This window comes from Sebastes fasciatus, chromosome 2, assembly GCF_043250625.1.
Source record: "Sebastes fasciatus isolate fSebFas1 chromosome 2, fSebFas1.pri, whole genome shotgun sequence".
NCBI classification, from domain to species: Eukaryota; Metazoa; Chordata; class Actinopteri; order Perciformes; family Sebastidae; genus Sebastes; species Sebastes fasciatus.
In genome coordinates, this window is record NC_133796.1 from 35002992 (window position 1) to 35024386 (window position 21395).

At 41.9% G+C, this 21395-nt stretch overlaps 1 protein-coding gene across 2 annotated transcripts in view; it reads left to right on the forward strand.

The window, feature by feature from the left end:
- The first annotated feature begins 134 nt into the window (after nucleotides 1–134).
- bbs4 (Bardet-Biedl syndrome 4) overlaps nucleotides 135–21395 on the forward strand; it is a 28296-nt gene continuing 7035 nt past the window's right edge. Inside the window, exons 1-11 of one of the 2 annotated variants that reach the window (XM_074621523.1) lie at nucleotides 135–224; nucleotides 3458–3500; nucleotides 8052–8131; nucleotides 13393–13456; nucleotides 13636–13747; nucleotides 14013–14085; nucleotides 15247–15300; nucleotides 15390–15517; nucleotides 17299–17353; nucleotides 17502–17570; nucleotides 17778–17930. In XM_074621523.1, coding sequence (XP_074477624.1) covers nucleotides 165–224; nucleotides 3458–3500; nucleotides 8052–8131; nucleotides 13393–13456; nucleotides 13636–13747; nucleotides 14013–14085; nucleotides 15247–15300; nucleotides 15390–15517; nucleotides 17299–17353; nucleotides 17502–17570; nucleotides 17778–17930 — 891 coding nt within the window. In that variant the 5' untranslated portion in view covers nucleotides 135–164. Of the gene's footprint in view, nucleotides 225–285; nucleotides 521–3457; nucleotides 3501–8051; nucleotides 8132–13392; nucleotides 13457–13635; nucleotides 13748–14012; nucleotides 14086–15246; nucleotides 15301–15389; nucleotides 15518–17298; nucleotides 17354–17501; nucleotides 17571–17777; nucleotides 17931–21395 lie in introns of those variants that run through there. The other variant, XM_074621533.1, reaches the window with a different exon arrangement.

Sequence of the window (21395 nt, forward strand, 5' to 3'; positions counted from 1 at the left end):
TAATTTATTATATATATATATTATATATATTATATATATATATATATATGATATTGTTGGAGAGAGGCTGGAGAGAGGCTGGAGAGGGCTGCACCACACACAGATAGTAAAATCATCATTCATAAATCCAGCCAGCCACTCCTCCGCATTCCACGGACGTATCCATGGCAACAGCTTCTAGTGTTGATCATCCCAAGATGGCGGACGAGGAGAAAGCCACGGCGGTGAGTGATAAAACCACAGCTAGTTAGTTAGTCACCGTTTCCTTTGGGTGAACTGTTCAACACAGACATGCCGCTGGGTGAGGTGATAGTGTGACACTCTCCGAGTAAACGTAACGTCATGTTTCACTGAGTACAGCCTTCGTATGAATGCTGTTAGCTGCCCGGCTAACAAGTCGCAGCTAAGTTGCTTAACCTGCAGCTGACTCTCCTCTCGTGCTCGCATCTTTAATCTCACTCCTCCAAGGACATTAAGCCTACAGCCTGAGAGCTAACAGCTAACTAGAGCTGCAGTAAAGGTGACAACAACACAAATGCGTATGTAATGTAACAGAGCACTGTTGACCACTGTTAGCCCAACGCTTTATAGTGTACTTAAGCTCTCCAGTGACTAAAGCTGGCTTTACACTAATACCAGCTAGCTGGTGGTGTTGTGACTATAACGTCCACCGTTTAGGATAAGATGACATACAGAGAATATTAATACACAAGACGTCAGTGGCGAAGCAATCCACAAGTGAGTCAAAGATGGAGAACAGTTTGACAGTGGGATGGAGCCTCTACCTGCTCAGTGAACACCATGCAGCTGTGTATCACTGCAGCCTGCTAGAGATGCCAACTAGCTGACTACTGTTTCTGTTATTGTAATAACTAAGACATATACAGTAGTAGGTAGTCACCAGTGGTAGAATGTAAGTACATTATGTACATTACGTTTAACTTTACAGCAGCCCACTGCTCCTAAGGATGGGTTGAATGCAGAGGTCAAATAAGATCAGATATTCCTTTATTAGTCCGGCAGTGGGGAGATGTGCAGTGTACAGCAGCAAAGGGGATAGAGCAAAAAACAAGATGCATCAGCTAACACAGTAAAAAAAAAAGAGCTAAACAAAGTGTAACAAAATATGAATCATTTAAATAGAAGGAAGTATAAAAATAGGAGCAGTATATACAGTATTGACAATAAACAGACTATTAACAAAATTGCATAAGTGGAAAATGATATTGCACAGTGAGAATGAATGAATGAATGAATGAAATTCCACCTGAAAATATCAGGTTATTGTCAGTTTGTTGGTGTGTAAGTGGTCTACTGGGAGCAGTGCTGGTTGTGGTCTACTGGGAGCAGTGCAGGTTGTGGTCTACTGGGAGCAGTGCAGGTTGTGGTCTACTTGGAGCAGTGCAGGTTGTGGTCTACTGGGAGCAGTGCAGGTTGTGGAGTCTGACAGCTGCAGGAAGGAAGGACCTGCGATAGCGCTCCTTCACACACTTTGGGTGGAGCAGCCTGTCGCTGAAAGGAGCGCTCCAGTGCTGAGATGGTGTCCTGCATGGGGTGGGAATGTCATGTACTGTATGTACCTGTGTATATATATGACAAATACAATACTGTTTTTACATTTACTCAAGTACTCTACTTAAAGTGGTTGATTTTATCATTTCAATTTGAGTGAAAACAATGGAATTGTGCTGAAAGTTTAGCAGTCTAGTAGATAGTAATATAAAATGGAAATACTCAAGTAAAGTACAAGTACGTCAAAATTATATTTAAAGTGGCAAAAAGGATTTCATTTAAATGTCTGTGAAATCACTAGGGTATCTATAGACAACGGAGGTTACACAATGGTGATTGAGTCTATGGCCCACTGATGAAATATTTGCGTTATTACAAACTGGGTGTCTGTGGCGACGGGAAAAATGCCGTATTTTGTATTTGTATTTTAGTTTTTCTGCACTGTATACACACAAATAAATGAAACTATGCACACAGTTCTGAAAACTTTAAGCTCATGTATCAACAAAAAGACTCTTCTACTCAGGTGGAAGAAGTACTCAGAGCGTGTACTTAGGTAAAATACCACAGTGTAGGAATACTCTTTTACAAGTAAAGTTCCTGCATTCAAAATTGTGTACAAAAGTATTAGCATCAAAATATATGTGATGGATGTGTGAGGCAGGAGTTGCTCAGAGACATTTATGTGACCTCTTATTAGAGGGTGTTAACATTCATTTGTATGTACATTTCATGACCTGGTTAGTCATATAGTTTATAGTCACAACCAGTTGATTCAATGTCAGCATTGACCTTGTGAGATTCAAGGCTGATTTTTATTATTAATTAAAATATAAAATATTTCCTAGTCATGGCTTCTAAATCTCAACAATTTCCTTGCTCATTTCAAAAATATAATTAATCAAAAATAACTAGAGAATGGAATCATCATGTATCTGACACACGTCAGGAAAAAGTCAGCATCTCGGTTAAAACCTGAAGCTTCAAGAGTGTTTGCAGGGCTGTTATACTGGACTACATTTGATAGCAGATGTGTACTAAATACACTAAGTGTAAAACTGCCTGCTCACAACTTACAGAGAAATACCTCCAGTCAATGGCTTATATTGTATTTCTCAGGAATTTGACCTTTTAAAGGAAAGCTAAATCTATTACAATAAGAAAAGCATCCTCACACTTCTAGGCAATCTTTTGGTCAGTGATGTTTGGTCCCTGACCAAACGCTTCCCTCAGTAAATAAATATTGAGTGTGCGGATAAGTTTCCTCTCATTTTACATTCAGCATCAGCTCCAACACCTCCAAGAAACCTTTATCTGGTGAGCAAAATACATTTTGTGCAGTATGCCACTAATTAAAATTATACACACCTATAGACAGTGGGAGGAGTGATTTAGCTGGGACCTTTTAAGCATATTGAAAAACTAGAATGTAATATACATAAATTAGTGTTTCCCACATTTATTTGTGGACTATAGTGGTTGGAGTTGCTCTTGTGCCAGTTGGAAGCTCCAACATGTACAGTAAGTCAGTGCAGTTTAGGTAACTGTTTGTTTAGCAAGGACCATATACTGTACAATTAAAATAATAAAAGTGGCCTCGCAGTTAGCGCCAAACTCTTTAGCATTTTAGCCCCTGAGCAGGACATACTGCACAACATACAACTGCAGGACATTAACAGGCTCATAACGTCAAATTTAAGAAAGTTTCTATCCTGTACAATTGTAAATTAACACACCATTTCAGCAGACATTTCAGTCTGTCTGAACATAGACCTGTATTTCCACACAGCCTTTTAACAGGAACAAGCAAATCATAAAACTATTTTTTTTGGGTAGGGCCGCAGTACCTGCTGCTCATGTGAAATATTGATAGATAGTGTACAGTGTATTTTGCTATGTAATTTATGGATTGTTCCTTATCTATGTTGTATTTCATATATTTCAGCTCCCAGTTGCTACTGAAGCCAAGAAACGTCGGGCACCTAAAGGTAAGACAGTTGACACTTGCAATCATCTTACAAAATTACTTTCAAACAACACAATTCCTTTTACGATACCCATTATTTTGATTTCTGACAATTAAGTCTGGTAAAGAGTGGAGCTAATCGTCCTGCAGAGGTCACCCTCACCCTTCTAACCACCGTCTGTTTATACAGTATGCTGCTGAGCCATGTTCCACATATTTCTCTGTGTGGAAAATGTTTGTTGATCATATATTATATCAGGATATTTTGTCATCGTTATTGTGGCTTAATGTCCCATTAAGCTTTTGCTCATGATTAAGCTTTTTTTGGTTTTTGTTTTGTTTTACAATATTTTGTATTTATCATGAGCCCTGCTGAGAATACAAGTCTTATGAGAGCAATTAAGTACATGCTATATAGTATTGTATGTTATTGTATTTCAATGCAGTGATCTTTCACGTGGCTTGAGAGCCAATACTGTGGTGTGCTTAGTGTAATTTGAGGCGACAAATCAAATCCAAACCCTAAGTACATTAATGTAAGGTACTGACTGAGTAATAAAACCAGAAAGTAAAGATTGGATTTTAATTGGTTAATATAATGGAAGTGTACAATACTGTATAAGTGAAGCGCTACAGTACTGTAGTAATAAAGTAAAAACAGTACCATTTTTAATTCAGTTTATGACTGTAATATGCAAATGTTAGAAAAGACATCAACCATTAAGAGTAGAATATTTGGAATAACCATTCAATAGAATGCGGTTTAAAATGTAAGTATAAAAATTAAATATAAAGCTGTAAGAACATGCCACACAGGCACATCCAAGGCCAGAGGGTGTCGTATGCTGTACAGATTGTAAAGCCCCTTGAGGCTAATTTGTGATTTGTGATTTTGGGCTATATAAATAAAATTGACTTGACACATGGGCATAGACTTCAAAGAAGAAAACTGGAACATACAGTACCTTTTATAAATATTAAATGTATTAACACAATGTTTAAAAGCACCCGCTGGTTTAAAATTAAAAGGACAACCAGGTGCATGGACTCCTTCTAAAGGGAATTGTGACTTCATCATGCTTTACACATACGGTAGGCCTATAGAGTGCTGCAGAGATGACGTATTTTTGTAGGCCAACCAGGAAGTGAGCATCGCCCTGGTTCCCTCGACAAAAATCCAATTGAATTTTTCCATTTTAGATTACTGCAGAAAATTAGCTCTGTGGCTAACAAACGTTTATGATACTTTATGAAAAGGTTAACGTTAGGCTATAAATGAACTACACGGTCGCATGATTTCATGTGACCACCACTAAGCTAAAGGTGGACTAGTGTTCGGCGTGATGACGTTTAGTAGTCTCATTTACCCACTTGTTAGCCAATGCTTTTTTTTAAGTCACGTAAAAGCTTAAAAATTTACGAGTGGGATTATTACTGACATATTTTATGTCGTAGAACAAAACGTTAAAATCTCTTCAGCCCTTATTTCAGGCATCTAACTAAAAACTTCCAGACGAAGGAACCGGAAGTGCAATAATACTAACTCATTTCCGGGTTTTAGGGTTCATTCCTGCACGACTCTATATATATATTCATATAATTAGTGATATAACAAGTAATCTAAGTATAAAGTGTGTTGAAGTATGAAATAGTTGAGTTTTCACAGTAGTTTAGAATTCAAAACTATGATTGGATGATGACGTTTGGTAACCTGAATATGAACAAGAAGTGAACCATCTTATTACTCATAAGTCTAAAAATGTGAAAATATCAAATAAAAAGCCATAAATCTCAGTGAAATTGTCTCTATAAGCTACTGATTTCATACTAATTCTATAATTACCACCATGCATTGTAATTAGGGTTATATAATGCACACACAAAATGAATTAAGTTATGCACAACAAGTACATTACGTTCTTTTTATTACATTGGGTTCAACGTAATGTTTTTTTTTCACTTGCCCAATCTACTTGCCCAAAGTCAATTCTTACTTGCCCCTATTTAGATTATTTTATTTATTACCAGTTATCAAATAACAACAAAGACCAAAGTTAATTCTCATGATTAATCTAGATTTAAATGAATTAATCTGGAGTTTTAATCTTCATCCTCTAACGCCACCCAACTAAATTCCTGTTTCCAGGATAACTGAAATGCTCGCTTGCGCTTCAACTCATAAAGTTTGTCTTTACCCACCGCCATTTTCTCATGACCGCCCGATCGGTACTGCGCAGGTGCAAATCTCAACAGAAATGAGAAAGAAGCAAGATGTCTCACTCCTTAGCTACTTCCATCATCAGCTATGGAAAAAACAATGTGTTAAATTCTGTTTTACTAGTTAGTTGTTAGATTTACTAGCCCGACGTGGCATTTTACTTGCCCCGGGGAAGCAGGCAATCCTCATTGTTGAGCCCTCAATGCAGTTACTTCATTCTTAGCGAGTAAGACCCAGGAGGTGTTGCAAAAACATGGGCAGGCCCATGTTTCTCTTTAAACCAGCAAACATTGCCAATGGCTTAAGGTCATTTCACCTGCTTCCAGTACAGCATGTTTCAATTTTACAGAATCAAGTGTTAGTGTAGCCGGCTTGATTTCTGTCAAATTCCAGGGAAGAATATGTGTCCTCAGATGAATATGAGACTAAATTATTACTTGACAAGAGCGAGGGTTTTTTTGAAGTTTTCGTGTTGAAACTTCCCCAAAAAAAAAAAATCATCGTATTTTTCATTACATTCTCCCCATGTGTCTTTTGATCTCAGCATGCCTCTCCTCTGCTCTTATCCCATTTTAACAGATGCTTGAAGCACATGGAAGCCAAATCTGTCTTAGCATTAGCCAGATCAAATGTAACAATGGGAGACCTCATGCTGTGCTCTTCTTCTCAGCTCCTTTCTACCCCTTCCTTCATACTGTAGTTACAGGAATACATGTCGCACATGTATCCCATCTCCACCAAATGCGCCCTGCTTTGTGGACTCTGGAGCACCACAGGGCTCCATCTGAAACCCAGAGACAAGAATATTATTGCTGTCTCAGCAGGAAGAAAGCGGATTAGGGTGCTACAAATAGGGCCGTTCCGAATCTTGACGGGGCAAACGTGTGAAGCCCATGCAGTTTTCACACTCAGCGATGGAGAGGATTTCTCTGAAGTTGTTGGAAGGGGCTCCAGTTCTAGCGACAAATCAACAGAGCCCCGCTTGAAGCGCTGACAGATAAAAACAGAAGGGAGCTTTGGTGTAATTCACACTGTATTTTTACACGGGCAGTTCGTTAATGATATCCCCTCCCGATGTCAGTGGCAGACTCAAAGCCGAGCACTTCATCCAACGTTGCCTTGAATCCTATTTTTAGCCTCAGAGGAAGGTAGTAGGTGTAAGATAACAGGATTACCAGAATCAAACTCGCTCCAATTGGAATTACGTTTGCCTCCTTGTGAAATGAAATGTTGTACTCCGCTGGGAAGAAGACTTGGAGCATTGTGGTCGGGTTCTCGAGGTTACCTAACCCTTTCCAAAGCTGGCTTTGTATTGTACTGCTCATTCCTCCAGCCTCCCCCCTTTCAGCCTGTCTCTATACCTTCTCTGTTCTCTGTCACCTGGCTTGCGAGATACATTGTTGCCCTGGCAACGGGGAGAATATCTCAACCTGCGCCGAGACGAGGAAGCAGTGTTTGTAACGAAAAAACTTGCTTACAAGGTGACATTTCCAGCATGGCTGGTGAATTGATTATAGTTTAGCCCGGGGTTTTTGGTTGAAGTGTTAACATCTATGTCACTGTCAGATCAAAGACTCGCTGGTGACTGCAGAGAGGAGGCTGCTTTCAGGATTATTTGTTCAACTGCCAAATTAAAAAAAAGACTGTATAAATTAAAAATAATCCAAATAAACATAACTCTTGATAGTCTGAGCTGTCTGTTTGTGAATAAAAAGTTGCTAACAAGCTAAGATTTACAGTGTGCTTGGTGAAATGTAGCGTGTGGATTTAGGTTGACGTGTTACATCTGTGTTAAACTGTCAGATCAGAGACGTACTAATGGCTGCAAAAGGGGGGAGCTTTCAGGATTAATCATTCAGCTATCAACTAAATAAGACATTATCTGAACAGTGGAGGGTAATGAGCTTAAAAGTCTCCCTGATTTTTATGCCTCCACGCTGGCGACAGTCGTGGCCGGAGGCATTATGTTTTCGGTTTGTCCGTCCGTATGTCTGTACGTCACTGTAACCTCACGTCCGTCCCATTCTCGCGATATCTCAGGTACGCCTGGAGGGAATTTCTTCAAATTTGGCACAAACATCCACTTGGACTCAAGGATGAACTGGATATATTTTGGTTGTCAAAGGTCACTGTGACCTCATAAAACACATGTTTGGCCTTAACTAAAGAATTCATATACTAATCATGAAAAATTCACACAAATGTCTAACAGGACAAAATGGAGAAGGGGTGACATTTTGGACAGACATGGATGTAAACTGCAACTTGACTGGTTGGCGGAGTCATACAATCGCAAGGCGGGAGTTCTAGTTTTTACCTTATAGTCTTCTCATCTTATTATATTCTTCCTTCCAGCTCCAGAGCTTCCCATTGTGGAGAGGAGAAACTGGCTAATCCACCAGCACTACATCCGTAAAGACTATGATACCTGTAAGGTAGAGTACCTTCATTCCTCTATCCTCCCTCTGGTATAGTACGTCACTGACCCGTGTCCGTGTTCAGTGTTGGTCTGATTGCCCTTTTAAAAAATAATGAAGTCAATGAATGACCGGCATGTACAGGGTTCTGTCTAACACTGTACTTTATTATGGGCTAATTCGCTGCATTGACCCGTGTATTCCCACATGAAACAGGTAGGTACTTAATAAAAGCTCTGAATAGATGCCTGTACTTGTAAGATATATTACTGGAATCCTCCTTCTCACTTTCTCTTAGTGACAGATACTTACCTCACTCTCAGGGCCCTGTTTTAATTGTGCCAGCGCAGCAACAAGCACACAGACTGTGGGGGCGTCCCTGAGCACACCTGCTAGTTTGTATTCATGTATGTGCAGCAGCGCAAAGTGCAAAAGAGCTGGGTGAGGCGGACTATAGATCAGAGGGTGTGGTGATTAATAAATACGCTCTCAGCCAGTCACATCCCTGGGCTCATCGCTTTCAAACAGCTGAGCCAATCACAGTGACGCACAGTCATGTCAATAGCTCAACAAATGAAGCAGGGCTGCAACTAACAATTATTTTCATTGTCGATTAACCTGTCAATTATTTTCTCAATTAATCAATTAGTTGATTAGTCTATAAAATGTCAGAAAATGGTGCCAAATGTTGATCAGTGTTCCCCAAAGCCCAAGATGATGTCCTCAAATGTCTTGTTTTGTCCACAACTCAAAGATATTCAGTTTACTGTCGTAGAGGAGCAAAGAAACCAGAAAAGATTTACATTTAAGAAGCTGGAATCAGAGAACTTTTTTTTTTTTTCTCTTTAAAAAATTACTCAAACTGATTAATCGAAAATATCAAAATAGTTGGTGATTCATTTAATAGTTGACATCTAATAGATTAATTGTTGCAGTTCTAGAATGAAGAATTGGCTTCTTCAGGAAATCATATTGTTGTCTGGATGCTGCTGAGCAGCACAATATGAGCAAACAGTACCAAAAATCTGTAGCCAGAGGCAGATGGTGTGGGTCTTTTTTAAACAAGACAATTAGTACAACGATGATAGAAATTACTTATATAAAATAGTTTTCTGATAGCGCTCCACCTCCCGCACAAGCTCCGGCTCCTTCCCCCACAGAGAGGTGACGTTCCACGTCCCCAGAGCCAGCCTCTGCCGCCCGGGTCCGGTCCGTCGAGGTCCCTGGCCTTCACTGCCACCCGTGTGGCAGCGCACCCGACCCAAGCGGTTTTTCCCGCAGGTGGTGAGCCCACAGGATGGAGAGGAGGGGGGTGCCACGTTCCTTTTTCGGGGTATCCCCGGCCGGGCTCCGTGGCAAGCCCGGCCACCAGACGCTCGTTGACGGGCCCTCCGTCTGGGCCTGGCTCCAGACGTGGGCCCCGGGCTTCCTCCGGGCCGGCTAACTCCTCCTCTGCCTCGTGTCGTCATTGGGTTTTTTGTGAACCATTCTTAGTCCGGCCCCTCACCTAAGACCAATTTGCCTGCAATGGTAGGGCTTACCTCTACGCACAGCCTCGGTTCTGGAACCGTACTCTTGGATAGGGGTTGGACCCTATTCTTCTCTGGAGTTGCCCATGGTGTGAGGCGCCGGGCGGGTGTGGGGATACTCACAAATCCCCGGCTGAGTGCCGCAACGTTGGAGTTTACCCCGGTGGACGAGAGGGTCGCCTCCCTACGCCTTCGGGTTATGGGGGGGAAAACTCTGACTGTTGTTTGTGCGTATGCACCAAACAGCAGTTCGGAGTATTCGGCCTTCTTGGAGACCCTGAATGGAGTCCTGTATGGGGCTCCAGTAGGGGACTCCATAGTTCTCCTGGGAGACTTCAACGCGCACGTGGGCAACGATGGAGACACCTGGAGTGGCGTGATTGGGAGGAACGGCCTCCCTGATCTAAACCCGAGTGGTCGTTTGTTGTTGGACTTCTGTGCTAGTCATGGATTGTCCATAACGAACACCATGTTCGAACATAAGGATGCTCATAAGTGTACGTGGTACCAGAGCACCCTAGGCCGAAGGTCGATGATCGATTTTGTAATCGTATCATCTGATCTGAGGCCGCATGTTTTGGACACTCGGGTGAAGAGAGGGGCGGAGCTGTCAACTGATCACCATCTGGTGGTGAGTTGGGTCAGAGGGTGGGGGAAGACTCTGGACAGACCTGGTAAGCCCAAACGCGTAGTGAGGGTGAACTGGGAACGTCTGGAGGAGGCCCCTGTCCGAGAGATCTTCAACTCACACCTCCGGCGGAGCTTTTCTGGCATCCCTGTGGAGGTTGGGGGCATTGAACCCGAGTGGACGATGTTCAAAGCTTCCATTGCTGAAGCTGCGGCGGTGAGCTGTGGTTTTAAGGTCTTAGGTGCCTCAAGGGGCGGCAACCCTCGAACACCGTGGTGGACACCGGTGGTCAGGGAAGCCGTCCGACTGAAGAAGGAGGCCTTCCGGGATATGTTATCTCGGAGGTCTCCGGAGGCAGTTGCAGGGTACCGACGGGCCCGAAGAGCAGCAGCCACTGCCGTGACGGAGGCAAAGCAGAGGGTGTGGGAGGAGTTCGGAGCAGCCATGGAGAAGGACTTTCGGTCGGCACCAAAGTGCTTCTGGAAAACCATCCGGCACCTTAGGAGGGGGAAACGGGGAACCATCCAAGCTGTGTACAGTAAGGATGGGACACTGTTGACCTCAACTGAGGAGGTAATCGGGCGGTGGAAGGAGCACTTTGAGGAACACTGCTCAGCCTCCCTGGTAAAGTCTACTCCAAGGTGCTGGAAAGGAGGGTTCGGCCGATAGTCGAACCTCGGATCGAAGAGGAACAATGCGGATTCCGTCCTGGCCGTGGAACAACGGACCAGCTCTTCACTCTCGCAAGGATCCTGGAGGGGGCCTGGGAGTATGCCCATCCAGTCTACATGTGCTTTGTGGACTTGGAGAAGGCATATGACCGGGTCCCCCGGGAGATACTGTGGGGGGTGCTGCGGGAGTATGGGGTGAGGGGGGCACTTCTCAGGGCCATCCAATCCCTGTACGCCCAAAGCGAGAGCTGTGTTCGGATCCTCGGCAGTAAGTCGGACTCGTTTCCGGTGGGGGTTGGCCTCCGCCAGGGCTGCGCTTTGTCACCAATCCTGTTCGTGATATTCATGGACAGGATATCGAGGCGTAGTCGGGTGGAGGAGGGTTTGCAGATCGGTGTGCTGAGGATCTCATCGCTGCTTTTTGCAGATGATGTGGTCCTGTTGGCATCATCGGTCTGCGACCTCCAGCACTCACTGGATCGGTTCGCAGCCGAGTGTGACGCAGTCGGGATGAGAATCAGCACCTCTAAATCTGAGGCCATGGTTCTCAGCAGGAAACCGGTGGATTGCCTACTCCGGGTAGGGAATGAGTCCTTACCCCAAGTGAAGGAGTTTAAGTATCTCGGGGTCTTGTTCGCGAGTGAGGGGACGATGGAACGTGAGATTGGTCGGAGAATCGGAGCAGCGGGGGCGGTATTGCATTCGCTTTACCGCACCGTTGTGACGAAAAGAGAGCTGAGCCGGAAGGCAAAGCTCTCGATCTACCGTTCAATCTTCGTTCCTACTCTCACCTATGGTCATGAGTGTTGGGTCATGACCGAAAAAACGAGGTCGCGGGTGCAAGCGGCCGAAATGGGTTTCCTCAGGAGGGTGGCTGGCGTCTCCCTTAGAGATAGGGTAAGAAGCTCAGTCATCCGTGAGGAACTCGGAGTAGAGTCCTTGCTCCTTTGCGTCGAAAGGAGCCAGTTGAGGTGGTTCGGGCATCTAGCACGGATGCCTCCTGGGCGCCTCCCTTGGGAGGTGTTCCAGGCACGACCAGCTGGGAGGAGACCACGGGGAAGACCCAGGACTAGGTGGAGAGATTATATCTCTACTCTGGCCTGGGAACGCCTCGGGATCCCCCAGTCAGAGCTGGTTAATGTGGCCCGGGAAAGGGAAGTTTGGGGTCCCCTGCTGGAGCTGTTGCCCCCGCGACCCGATCCCGGATAAGCGGTTGAAGATGGATGGATGGATGAAAATAGTTTTCAGAATTTATATGATTGCATCAATTCAACACTATTTCAGTTTTAATTCTACTGTATTTCACGTTGCAAATGGTTACATCAGCTTCATACCACTAAATTTAAAGTTGGAAAGGAGGCTGTGACACACAGGATTAATGAGCCTCGGTAATCCAACGGCAGAATACTGAGTTCTAACGGACCCGTCTGATCTGTGTGGAGGTGTATGGGGTTACTTTGCAGCAGCCTGGTGTCAAATGCGCATGATTTAATGAAGGTAAACACGATGGACGGCCGTGCGTAATGTCACTGCTGCTCTTTCTAATCAGAGGCTGCAAATTTATCAACGTACAGTATCTGTCCTGCGCCCTTCAGATAGCTGCAGAGATTTAATGAACTGAAGCAGAAGGTTTACATACCGTGCATGTCGACATCAGACACTGTAAGAATCACTCATAGTCATTTCACCACATTAATGCAAATTTAAAACGCATCTACTGACTGGAGAATGTTTTATTAAAATATATTATTTACATTTTCGAGCATTATTCTATCATATCCCTGCATTTGCTCCAAGAAGTTAGTTTGCTTTTGTTAACAAAATCATCAGATTGGCAACAGATTGACCAGAAACAGACGTGGTCCTGAAACATCTATTTTCAGCACAAAGTCTAAAAAACACGTTTTCCACCGAAATACCAACATCTCGCTCTGCGCTGTCTCATTTGAATGAACCGCCCACCTGTGCACCTGTACTGGGCACCAAAATACCACACAGCTGGGCAAAGCAAATTTCAATGTTAGGAAAATACCAAACTGTCAGAGCAAAAATAGGGCCCTCAGATGTACGATACAGATGTACTGAACAGGGTATAATACTCTTGTTACCTCCGCCAAGGAGGTTATGTTTTCGGTTCGGTTTGTTTGTTAATTTGTTTGTCTGTTTGTCAGCCGGATTACAGAAGAAAATACTTACCCAAATTTCATGAAACTTGGTAAATTTTGGAGCAGATTGGCCTTGGCGGAGGTCGGCCTCTGTCCCTCTAGTTTATCTATTTAGTCGTGTTTGCGACTGGAAGTTTAGAAACTGAATCAGGATCTTAAATGTTTTTTTTGTTTTTTTAAATCAAAGTAGCTATTACTTTTAGCAGTGCTCTTATTCACACATGTTGAAAATAACATCCACCTCAGTTGCAGAAATTGTCTCCCGTTCTGTTCTTCTTCCATGTAGTCGATCATCAAGGAACAACTACAGGAGACTAATGGAATGTGTGAATATGCCATATATGTTCAAGGTGAGTCGTAACTCTTCACCCTCACACATGTAATATGTATGATGTTAATTAAGAGCTACATCAAATGAAAGCTCCGTGGTTGTCAAAAATCTGGTCTTTGGAACCCCCATGTTTTTTTTTTTTTACTTCCTCGTGTAGATGAACATCCTGTCTTTTTATGTTTTAATTTCTTGCCACAGCACTAATCATGCGTCTGGAGGGACAGATCCAACAGTCCCTGGAGCTGTTTCAGAGCTGTGCCATCCTTAATCACAGCAGCGCTGACAATCTCAAGCAAGTGGCCAGATCACTGTGAGTGCACTGCCCTCGAGCCTGGGGTGCATCAACCCTCCTCCATTATCTAACCAGACAGACACAGGAGAGAAATATACAGTGATAACAGCCCAACTGAGGGCCACTTATGGACAGAACTTTTTTTAATACTGTAGGGAAAAGTTAAGCTACCCACAGTGTGTAGTTTTCACTGTTGCAGGGTTTTAAGGACAGCTATTCAGCATGCAGTGATTAAGATTGATTAATGTCTCATATGGATTATTGTTGTTTATTCTTTCTGTAGATTTCTCCTGGGAAAGCACAAAGCAGCTATTGAATTTTATCACGAAGCTGCGAGGCTCAACGAGAAAGACTGGGTAAAAGAAAAGAAACACTCTGAGTTTCTGCTTTGTCTTAAAGTTTGTGTGTTAAGTGGGCCTAGCATCTTTCACTCTAAGTACACAGCATGAAGTTCTCTCAGCAAATTCTCCCCACATTTAGAGTGGGAGATGTCCAGACTGAACGTCTTTTCATGCAACAATTAAAAAAAAAACGTCATGGTTGCACCTCCAGACTGATCCAGGACTGTTTTACTATGAAGCCTATAAAATTGTATTACATTAATGTTAATTTACCAACTGTCCCCTCTAAAGCCCCGTTTCCACCACAGGAACTTTCCCCCGGAACTAGGAACCTTTTGAGGAACTAATTTAAGTTCCAGGTACATTTTACAGGGCATTTTTACCCTCCAAAAAGGCCCTGTGGTGGGGTTTGCAAGGATGACCGTCGCCGATTGGTAAAACATACACACAGCGCCGCTGCTTCAACCTTACTCAACTACTGCTTCATTCATAAAACAAGAAAGTACTCTAGTATCGATTTAGGATGAGGGGAGAACATTTTTCTTTGAAAGTAAAGTTAGGCTCTGCTGTCAGCCTCCCGACTCATTAAAAAAAAACGACAGTTACATTCTAAAGCACAAATAAATAATCATCAAACATTCAGCAGATGAGTTACTGGAGACAGATGCTCTTAGTTTGCTTTTCCTCTGCTGCATTTCATTCATTACGTCCAACATGCATCAGTAAATACTACGCAGCAGGAAATATCGTCGCAGCAAGACAAAATCTAACGTTTATGTTTTTTTCAATGTGTTTTTTAGATGAAACAGGTGGCCACACTGAACCGCAGGCTGCAGAGTGAGTTTACTGCTGCGACAACCAGCAGTCCTCGTCCCATGTCATGTTGCTTTTTCATACGTCAGCGGACTAATTTGCCTGATCTTCGCAGGTCTTTAGACCGCGGTGTAAACACAGACAAAAGTGGGCCGAAGGAACCTTTTAGTTCCTTGAAAAGTAGTTCCAGGACTAAAATCATCACTTCTTGGTGGAAACGGGGCTTAATACTACTGTCAGTAATACTGTAGAATTTGTATTCCATAGAGCTGTTGTCTTAAATAGCTTTTGTATTTGAAAATTGAATTTAGCTTAGTCTTTATCCAGCCCTGATTTGTATAATCTGACATTTTCTCACCCCAGGAGATCAGTCATAATCTGGGTTTGTGCTATTTCTTCATCAAAGACTTCAAACATGTGAGTACGCTGATTTTACCGACACTATACAGGACAGATTGCACTCATACCCAGGTGATTTGATCATTTTGATCCTCTGTCTCTGTCAGGCTGAAGAGCATCTAAACATAGCTCTCCAGATAAATAAACACGACAAGACGTTCATGATGCTCGGGAAGGTTCATTTGCTGGCTGGAGAAACCGACAAGGCCATCGATATTTATAAGACGGCAGTGGAGTAAGTAAAATTCAAATGTGGACAATGTTAAAAAGCACTGAGAAGACATTTAAAGGGGACATATCATGCTCATTTCCGAGGTCATACTGTATTTTGGGTTTCCACTAGAACATATTTAAATGAACCTATACATAAAGCGTAGTTATAGCGCCTGTCTCTTTAAGCCCCCCTCCTGAAAAAGCCCAGACTGCTCTGATTGGCTTGTGAGAAAAATTTGGTGCACCTTTGCAAAGGTGGTTCTCAAGTTGTGGATGATGTATTCTAATGAACCTGCAAGTGACATAAGAAAGGGAGCCGAATCTGAATGGTTTGTTTAATCACATATTTTCTGATCAAGGTCAGAGGTTCTCAATCTTTTTTCAGCCACGGACCCCTTACAAGATAGAGAATATACTGAGGACCCCCTCATGTATGTCCCTTGGAATAATTTGACATATAGCTTATTTTTTACACTTTAGTCTTAGTTATGTGAACGAGCAACACAAGAGAAATGTACTAGAAAGATATAAGACATGTATTAAACATATTTGCAGATTCTAAGAGTTATAGATATGTTAGATTAGAACATCATTTATGAACTCTTGTACTGCAGATTTAGAAATTTTAATATTAGTTGAACTATGAACCCTTTTATAGAAAAGAAATATATCATGATGATTTTAAATGTATAAATCTGAAAACTTTTCAAGGACCCCCTGGCAGAGTGCCACGGACCCCTGGGGGTCCCCGGACCCCACTTTGAGAATCACTGATCTAGGCAGCCCACAAAAAACTGGTCATGTCTAAAAGGTAACATGCAAATTGAGAAAACTCGCTGCCCGATGACATATCCTAACCTTAACTATTATGTTAATGCCTAACCTTAACCATCTTGCATTTCCCAAATTTTGGGTTACCTTCTCGACACGACCCAAAAAACTGTCTGGGTCGTCTTATTTCACAGTTTGTGGGTTGGTAGGCACTCCAGATACCCAAATGGATGTTTACAAGCACTGAAAAAGTGAGTTTTACATGATATGTCCCCTTTAAAGAAATGAATATTCAAAATAACCAATAATCATTAAAGTTCAGGAATTGTTTACCAAAACAAAGTTTTCATCCAAACCAAATGATAAAAGAATCTTTTATTAATAACTGTTAATACTGATACAGCCTCAGCGTGAGTTTTCTTCATGATAACATTGTCTTAAGACACTAAAGCCATAAAACATGCTCTTTCAGAGGAGGTTGGTGTTCCCTCTTGATTTATCTGATGAGTTTCAGTCTCTGGAGCTCATTCCAATAAGCGGTGCTCCTTCAATCTCACACAATGCTCCAGTTTTGCACACATCTTAACCCGGGGGCCCTTTTCAATTCAGTATAAATTCTGTTCATTTCCACTTCTATTCACATGTTGAATATTTAAACATAGTGCCGTGGCATGTATGAGGAAATGACATCAGTGTCTATAATAATAGAGCTCATTATGGCTACCTCCTGTTGGGGTTAAATGAATTAATCAAGTGCCCCAATACTGGTGTTGCTTTTAATGAGACACACCACTGTGAATCTTATTTTAATGCAGATCTGCCTCTTCTCTACCATCTTCCTCTTAGAGACACATCATCCCCCCACAGGTCATAATTAATACGCCACAATTATGCTGAATCAAACCGGGATTGAATCAGCAGATTCTCTGAATATCAGCTATGTTTTCTTTTGAATAAGTGCAGGCATTAAATGTAATTACAGGCATAGATAAAGTGACATTTTTCATTCCGCTTGTCTCCTTCTCAATTCAGATACTCTCCAGAGAATACTGAACTCCTGTCTACTCTTGGCCTGCTGTTTTTACAGGTAGGTCGATTTTTTTAATAACCTTTTCAGCGAAATTATATTTACACAAGCAACGAGCACTACGAGATAAGAGTGACATTTACTGTAGGTGTCAGGAACATCTAAAAAGGAGCAGATGTATAATTGTCTGTGTTCATGTTTTTGGCAGCTTGGGAAATACCAAAAAGCATTTGAGCACCTTGGTAATGCCCTCACTTTCGACCCCAACAATTATAAGGTATGTGGGTATTTTCAACACGCATGTGCTTTGGTATAAACGTTGTTTGCTGTTACCTGAGGACAGTGCATTAGACTTCTTTTAAAGCAGTCCAGTTAAAATAAAAGGTCATTCTCTGTCAGGTGGTGCAGTCTGTCTTTCATCATGTGCACTTTCAAAGGGTACATCTTCCTCTAATACCTCTCTAATCATTGTTTTTATTCCCAGGCCATCCTGGCTGCAGGCAGCATGATGCAGACCCACGGTGACTTTGATGTGGCCATGAACAAGTACCGAGTGGCGGCATGTGCTGTGCCTGAGAGCCCCCCTCTCTGGAACAACATTGGCATGTGCTTCTTTGGAAAAAAGAAATACGTAGCCGTGAGTAATAAATACTGTTTATTGCATCACTTGTCTTTGTCAGTTTAGGACTCAATGAAGAGAGCAGCTACTTCAAACAAAGGTTCACCACAAGTTCATTCATCATAGTTTCACATTTTGAAAGTAAATACCAGCAGTGGTGGAAAGTAACATAGCATATTTACGGTTTACATTTTTGAGGTACTTGTACTTTACTCAAGCAGTTTATTTCTTTAACGCATTAACGCAACATCTGGGCGTGTCCAGGGGCGTGTCCAGACATTTTTGATAGGGGTGGCACCAGTGGGGCACTGACTTATGCAGGGGTGGCATTAAGTGTGAGCAGGAGCGCCTGCGCACAGACATATACACTCACGTATGCACGCACGCACGCACACACACACACACACACACACAAGAAAATACACACACACACACAAGAAAATACACACCCACACCCAGGTGTCGGCATAGCATTAATTTACCATTTTTGTCTCCACAACCCATATCTACTTCACTTACTAACACTGCAAGCAAGAATAGACCCACTAGTCACAACATTCAGGAAAAGGCAACATACAAATGTGATTGAAAACTACCATACTTTATTCTAACCTCAAAACAACCTTCCAAGGTATGATATACAGTACATAAAAAGACAATGCACTTTCTGTATAAAGTGCACTGTATAAAGTGCCAACAAAATTACAATAAATAAGCCTGTTTGGGCAAATAATTTACTTGACAAAACTTGTCACATGTGCCACAGTGTAGTAAGTTACTGTAGTATTCTCAGCAACAGAGAAACCTGAACTCCCAGGTATAAACAAAAGTCACATCCCTCCTCACATACCAGCAAATCTTGTTTTAACATTGTAAAGTGAACTGTTAAATAATGCCAAAATAATTTGTAAATTCCCAAAGTAGGTTACATACAAAAGAAAATCCTCATTCTAAAACAGTCACTTTATAAAGTGCCAACAAAATTAAAATAAATAAGACTCTTTGGGCAAAATATTTACTTGACAAAACTGTGCAAAACATTACATGTGCAACAATGTAAATGGTTGGAGGTACAGACCGTGTAGAATATTTTATCAACAGAGATAGCTGACCTTACCAGAGCTTACGTGTGCATAAAAAAAGCTTACATCACTTGTAACAAATCTTGTTTCAACACTGATTTGTTACAGTAAAAATGCTACAAAATAACCTGTGACTCCAAAAGCCAACATAAGAAAACAATGCACATTAATAAACACAGTCACTCTCCGCCTATAAAGTGCAAACATATTTAAAATACATACGCCTCTTTGAACAAATTATTTAACCAAACAAATTATAAACTTTACATGTGCTACAGTGTTGGTTACTCTAGTATTACCTAGTATTACCATTCAAGAGACCCAATCTGTTTTGACAGTTCCTTGCTTCCTTCCTCCCTCCCTTCTTCCTGTCCTTCTCTCTTTCTTTCCTCCCTCTGTCCTTCCTCTGTTCTTCATTCCGTCCTTCCTCCCTCCCTTCTTCCTTCCTTGACCTGAGGAAAACAGGAGGGTTAAAACAGTGCAATTCGCCTGTTCTTGTGTTTGCTTGCAAACACTTTGATAAAATCATCCATGTTGAGTGCCCTCGCTCTTCTTGACTCAATACTTAGCAAACCTAAATGGCTTAGTCTGTTGTCTAGCATGGTTGTCCTCAAATGAGTTTCAATGAGCTTTAGAGCTGAAAAACTCCGCTCACATGCAGCAACACGGGTCTAACATAACAATGTTACGCAGTACAGAATAGCTCAATGTTAGATTTAACATCGTTGACAGTCAAAACAGTGTTTGCTAATGAGATGAGATGATGACAGCCTTGTGCCAATTACAATAAAAAGAAATAAAACAAGACAGGGTAAATGTTTAGCTTATTACCGTTACAGCGTTTAACTACAGGCACAGTGAGTGTAGTAAAATGTAGGCTACTCACATCTTTCACGACGACGCTCCAGAGACGTGTTGCTTCCATAGACTGAGTTTGTTTCACCTGTAGGTTCACCGCCTCAAACTTCTTCTTCTTCGCGCCTTTTTTTTTGCAGGCTACATACTACTTTAGCGCATCTCTGCCTCTCAGGTTTGAGAAGGAACTGCAACTCTAAACAAGAGTGCAGTTTACATTCAGTGCCGTGGCCCGCCTCTGACTGGGCATATAGCCAATCATATTTTAAGATATTGGGGTGGCACTTGGGGTGGCCAATCAGATTTCAGGGGTGGCCCGTGCCACCCAAGGCCACTCCCTGAACACGCCAGTGCGCAACTTGCGATTTTTTAGGTTGATGCAGGCTCAGAGTGAAGATACTCATGATAGCTTGTTGCCAAGGAGGCTAAATAACACTCCAAACTTACGAAACATTTTGGCGGGAAAATTTTCAGAGGGGTCCCTTGACCTCTGACCTCCAGATCTGTGAGTGAAAATGAGTTCTATGGGTACCCATGAGTCTCCCCTTTACAGACATGCCCACTTTATGATAATCACATGCAGTGTGGGGCAAGTCATAGTCAAGTCAGCACACTGACACACTGACAGCTGTTGTTGCCTGTTGGGCTGCAGTTTGTCATGTTATGATTTGAGCATATTTTTTATGCTAAATGCAGTACCTGTGAGGGTTTCTGGACAATATTTGTCATTGTTTTGTGTTGTTAATTGATTTCCAATAATAAATATTTACATATATTTGCATAAAGCAGCATATTAGCCCACTCCCATGTTGATAAGAGTATTAAATACTTGACAAATCTCCCTTTAAGGTACATTTTGAACAGATAAAAAATGTGTGATTAATTTGCGATTAATCACGATTAACTATGGATAATCATTTGATTAATTGCGATTAAATATTTGAATTGATTGACAGCCCTACATTAAATACATATAATAAGAAAAATACAATGCATTGTTGTATACATTATTAAACCAGTTGTTTTCAACTTTTTTAGCTTGTGACTTCTTAAAAAAACTGTGTCCAGTCGGGCCTCCTTGTCACGTTTCTGATTTGTATGAGTTGTTAGCAGATCCAACAAAGAGACATTTCCCCTCTAAACTTCTCAGATGGTTTCATTTAAATAACAATGACATGATCAAATGATCCAATATTAAAAAAAAAAAAAAAAAGCATTTTCAATATTAGAGAAAAGTCCAAATAATGAACACAGATTTGTGTCACAGCATATTGTGTTTTCTTCTCAAGGATCTGAGTACCACCATAGAATTCCATAAAGACAACCAGAATAATCTTTCTTCAAACTGCCAAAATAAAACACCACATTAGGGCTAATCTAGTATATTAATTGTCGCACCAACAGCGGACTGGGCCTTTAATCTTTTTGCAATAACAACATAGCATACACAGCTCACGCATTTTACACTGCAACAGGTTCTTCTTGAGATCATATATTATTAAGATACTTGCCTAAAAGTTCTGTCAGCTGATTGACTTCTCTCTCC